The sequence below is a fragment of the Penaeus vannamei genome, chromosome 16 (assembly GCF_042767895.1).
Source record: "Penaeus vannamei isolate JL-2024 chromosome 16, ASM4276789v1, whole genome shotgun sequence".
NCBI classification, from domain to species: domain Eukaryota; kingdom Metazoa; phylum Arthropoda; class Malacostraca; order Decapoda; family Penaeidae; genus Penaeus; species Penaeus vannamei.
Window position 1 is genome coordinate 22,500,750 of NC_091564.1, and position 5,000 is coordinate 22,505,749.

The 5,000-nt window shown below is 52.5% G+C and overlaps 1 protein-coding gene across 6 annotated transcripts in view; it reads right to left on the bottom strand.

Moving 5' to 3' along the window:
* Positions 1 to 5,000, bottom strand: part of LOC113826817 (uncharacterized) — a 103,569-nt gene that overhangs the window by 61,743 nt on the left and 36,826 nt on the right. For 3 of the 6 annotated variants that reach the window (XM_070131334.1, XM_070131339.1, XM_070131336.1), the window contains exon 3: positions 3,789 to 3,812. The exons of the other annotated variants lie outside the window; for them this stretch is intronic. In XM_070131334.1, coding sequence (XP_069987435.1) covers positions 3,789 to 3,812 — 24 coding nt within the window. The remainder of the gene's footprint in view (positions 1 to 3,788; positions 3,813 to 5,000) is intronic. 6 annotated transcript variants of the gene reach the window in all.

The following is a 5,000-nucleotide window of genomic DNA, read 5'->3' on the forward strand; positions in this document are numbered from 1 at the left end:
GCAACGCCCTCTTGCAACGCCCTCTTGCAACGCCCTCTTGCAACGCCCTCTTGCAACGCCCTCCTGCAACGCCCTCTTGCAACGCCCTCTTGCAACGCCCTCCTGCAACGCCCTCTTGCAACGCCCTCCTGCAACGCCCTCTTGCAACGCCCTCCTGCAACGCCCTCTTGCAACGCCCTCCTGCAACGCCCTCTTGCAACGCCCTCCTGCAACGCCCTCTTGCAACGCCCTCTTGCAACGCCCTCTTGCAACGCCCTCTTGCAACGCCCTCTTGCAACGCCCTCCTGCAACGCCCTCTTGCAACGCCCTCTTGCAACGCCCTCCTGCAACGCCCTCTTGCAACGCCCTCCTGCAACGCCCTCTTGCAACGCCCTCCTGCAACGCCCTCTTGCAACGCCCTCCTGCAACGCCCTTCTGCAACGCCCTCTTGCAACGCCCTCCTGCAACGCCCTCTTGCAACGCCCTCCTGCAACGCCCTCTTGCAACGCCCTCCTGCAACGCCCTTCTGCAACGCCCTCTTGCAACGCCCTACTGCAACGCCCTCCTGCAACGCCCTCTTTCAACGCCCTCCTGCAACGCCCTCCTGCAACGCCCTCTTGCAACGCCCTCTTGCAACGCCCTTCTGCAACGCCCTCCTGCAACGCCCTCTTGCAACGCCCTCTTGCAACGCCCTCCTGCAACGCCCTCTTGCAACGCCCTCTTGCAACGCCCTCCTGCAACGCCCTCCTGCAACGCCCTCTTGCAACGCCCTCCTGCAACGCCCTCTTGCAACGCCCTCCTGCAACGCCCTCTTGCAACGCCCTCTTGCAACGCCCTCCTGCAACGCCCTCTTGCAACGCCCTCCTGCAACGCCATCTTGCAACGCCCTCCTGCAACGCCCTCTTGCAACGCCCTCCTGCAACGCCCTCTTGCAACGCCCTCTTGCAACGCCCTCCTGCAACGCCCTCTTGCAACGCCCTCCTGCAACGCCCTCTTGCAACGCCCTCCTGCAACGCCCTCTTGCAACGCCCTCCTGCAACGCCCTCTTGCAACGCCCTCTTGCAACGCCCTCCTGCAACGCCCTCTTGCAACGCCCTCCTGCAACGCCCTCCTGCAACGCCCTCTTGCAACGCCCTCCTGCAACGCCCTCTTGCAACGCCCTCTTGCAACGCCCTCTTGCAACGCCCTCCTGCAACGCCCTCTTGCAACGCCCTCCTGCAACGCCCTTCTGCAACGCCCTCTTGCAACGCCCTCCTGCAACGCCCTCTTGCAACGCCCTCCTGCAACGCCCTCTTGCAACGCCCTCCTGCAACGCCCTCCTGCAACGCCCTCCTGCAACGCCCTCTTGCAACGCCCTCCTGCAACGCCCTCCTGCAACGCCCTCTTGCAACGCCCTCCTGCAACGCCCTCTTGCAACGCCCTCTTGCAACGCCCTCCTGCAACGCCCTCCTGCAACGCCCTCTTGCAACGCCCTCTTGCAACGCCCTCCTGCAACGCCCTCTTGCAACGCCCTCCTGCAACGCCCTCTTGCAACGCCCTCCTGCAACGCCCTCTTGCAACGCCCTCCTGCAACGCCCTCCTGCAACGCCCTCTTGCAACGCCCTCCTGCAACGCCCTCCTGCAACGCCCTCTTGCAACGCCCTCCTGCAACGCCCTCTTGCAACGCCCTCCTGCAACGCCCTCCTGCAACGCCCTCCTGCAACGCCCTCTTGCAACGCCCTCCTGCAACGCCCTCTTGCAACGCCCTCCTGCAACGCCCTCCTGCAACGCCCTCCTGCAACGCCCTCTTGCAACGCCCTCTTGCAACGCCCTCCTGCAACGCCCTTCTGCAACGCCCTCTTGCAACGCCCTCCTGCAACGCCCTCTTGCAACGCCCTCCTGCAACGCCCTCTTGCAACGCCCTCCTGCAACGCCCTCTTGCAACGCCCTCCTGCAACGCCCTCCTGCAACGCCCTCTTGCAACGCCCTCTTGCAACGCCCTCCTGCAACGCCCTCTTGCAACGCCCTCCTGCAACGCCCTCTTGCAACGCCCTCTTGCAACGCCCTCCTGCAACGCCCTCTTGCAACGCCCTCCTGCAACGCCCTCTTGCAACGCCCTCCTGCAACGCCCTCTTGCAACGCCCTCCTGCAACGCCCTCTTGCAACGCCCTCCTGCAACGCCCTCCTGCAACGCCCTCCTGCAACGCCCTCTTGCAACGCCCTCCTGCAACGCCCTCCTGCAACGCCCTCTTGAAACGCCCTCCTGCAACGCCCTCTTGCAACGCCCTCCTGCAACGCCCTCTTGCAACGCCCTCTTGCAACGCCCTCCTGCAACGCCCTCTTGCAACGCCCTCCTGCAACGCCCTCTTGCAACGCCCTCCTGCAACGCCCTCCTGCAACGCCCTCTTGCAACGCCCTCCTGCAACGCCCTCTTGCAACGCCCTCCTGCAACGCCCTCTTGCAACGCCCTCCTGCAACGCCCTCTTGCAACGCCCTCTTGCAACGCCCTCCTGCAACGCCCTCTTGCAACGCCCTCCTGCAACGCCCTCCTGCAACGCCCTCCTGCAACGCCCTCTTGCAACGCCCTCCTGCAACGCCCTCTTGCAACGCCCTCCTGCAACGCCCTCTTGCAACGCCCTCCTGCAACGCCGACCCGTTCCAGAGGCGCCAATTATCGGCAGATTGCAATAAAGTATCGTGTGGCAGTAACCTCCGCGATATTGGATTCCCTGGGCGCTACGCTTCCTGGAGTAATAAACTTTTAGTTTATTATGTTAGTGTTCTCTCCCTCATATTTTCCGTCTTCATCTCTCTCTTCCTCTCCCTCTCTTTCTTGAAATCTTCGTCTCCCTCTCTCACTTTCTCCCTCTTTCTCTTTCTCTCTCTCTATCTTCTCCCCGTTCTGTCTTGCCTGGACGGCCAGGCGCTGGAAGCACAAAAAGTAAGCGCAAAATTACAACGTAAGCTGTTCTCCCGTATAAGATATTACGTTATTACAGTGGACTTATTTTACAGCTCTATTTATAACATTATTTATCCATTTTCTCTATTTCATACCTTTATCTTTATAATCCTGATTCGGATCCTATATAAGCAAAAAGTGTAGGTTTGCAATCCTTTAAGCAATATCCAGCTCTGTTGCATTTCATTAGCGGGATCCCTAATTTCCATTTTGAGTCCTGCCGCAGTTTAGAGCATCTGCGAGCTGCTATAGCGCTGGGTCTTGCAATCCCCATAATGGTAAGGAGTTTGCAAGAAATCCTGAAATCCGAGACGCTGTCGAAATGTCTCAAGGAATGTTTCTCGAGGAGCAGAGGAATGCCGGGCCGCGGGGAGCGTTTGAGCCTCTGCGAATGCGCTGGCAAGAATCTACGCTGTCAGCAAGCACTGGAGCGAATGTGAGGATCTTATTGTCCATCTCTTACTTTCTATGTTATTTGTCTCGTCATTTGTCTGTTATCATTATTATCTTTTTATTAGCTAATATGTTTTCCGCTTGAATGCTGACTCGTTTAAAGATATAGTCTCATGTTTATTCTTTTTACAACGTTGATGTGTTTTTGTAGCCGGTATCTGAGGGTTATTGCAACATGAGCCTGTATTAAACTGAGACACCTGTATCCCAGTGTGTCACAATAAAAGCATTTACCTTCAGATTGTGATTTTTGCACCGCTATCGTCCTTGAAAAACGAACTTTGGATGATCAGGCATATTATGGTCCTTCTTCACTCATACCCTACAGAAACTACCTACCAAATGTCGTACATTATTGACAGCATTAAAAGTTAAAATATGAAAGAATAAAGGGGGGAGCATAAGAAAGCCTTACCTCTTCAGTGTCGATAAGTTCCAGCTGCGTGGAAAGAAAACAGGAATTTTCATATAATTTCAGCATAATACTGTCTCAAGGGCCATCACTCAATGTGGTGTGAGGTTGCATCTGGGCCATGCAACCTACAGTTCTAACCTGTTCCCTTTCCCACTCCAAAACCTGTTACAAGCTCCTTCAATTTGTAGTCCTTCATGTCCTATTACAAATTCCTGCCTCTTTAACACCGACCGTTTCATATCTCTTCCCTCCGTCTTTACAAGCACCTGCTTTCCCAGCACAATGCCTTCTCTTCCACTGCAAGTCAGTGGAATTGCAACGCCTAATAAGGCTTTGATTTGCCGTCCCTTCTCCCTCCCAAGCCCAACTCTCCTCCGCCACAAGCTCGCGGATCCCTTTTTCCTAGTGAGATTCACTCCTTTCTACAAGCTAGTCTCTTCACTACGTCCCTCATCCGGCAACTGCGGATGAGTTCCTTCCTACTACTACGGGCCCCGCAAAGCCTTCACGCTAACCCACGCCCCTTCCAGTATACTTTCCCCCGACCTGTGATGTGTCTTCCGAAATGCGTGAAGTTTCGTCCTTCTTGCGCTCGCACCACACTCTGAACGCGACTAAATCGTTTTAGTTCTCTGCCAGGGACTCCAGGAGGCGCCGCGGGCCGGCAACACGCTCTGCGTTACAGCCTCTTCATTGGTATTTCGTCTGTGAATGTATATATATATATATATATATATATATATATATATATATATATATATATATATATATATATATATATATATATATATATATATATATATATATATATATATATATATATATATATATATATATATGTATGTATATATATAAACACACACACATACATATATATACACACACACACATACATGCATACATACATACATACATGCATGCATACATACATACATACATACATACATACATACATACATATATATATATATATACATATATACATATATATATATATATATATATATATATATATATATATATATATATATATATATATATATATATATATATATGTATTTATCCATATTTGTATATACATATCTATCTATCTATTTATCTCTTTCAATCCACATATATTCATCTATTTCCCTATCTTCCTCTCTATCTACCCATCTATCTTTTTATTTATCTATTTTTCTATCTTACTATCTACCCATCTATCTTTCTATC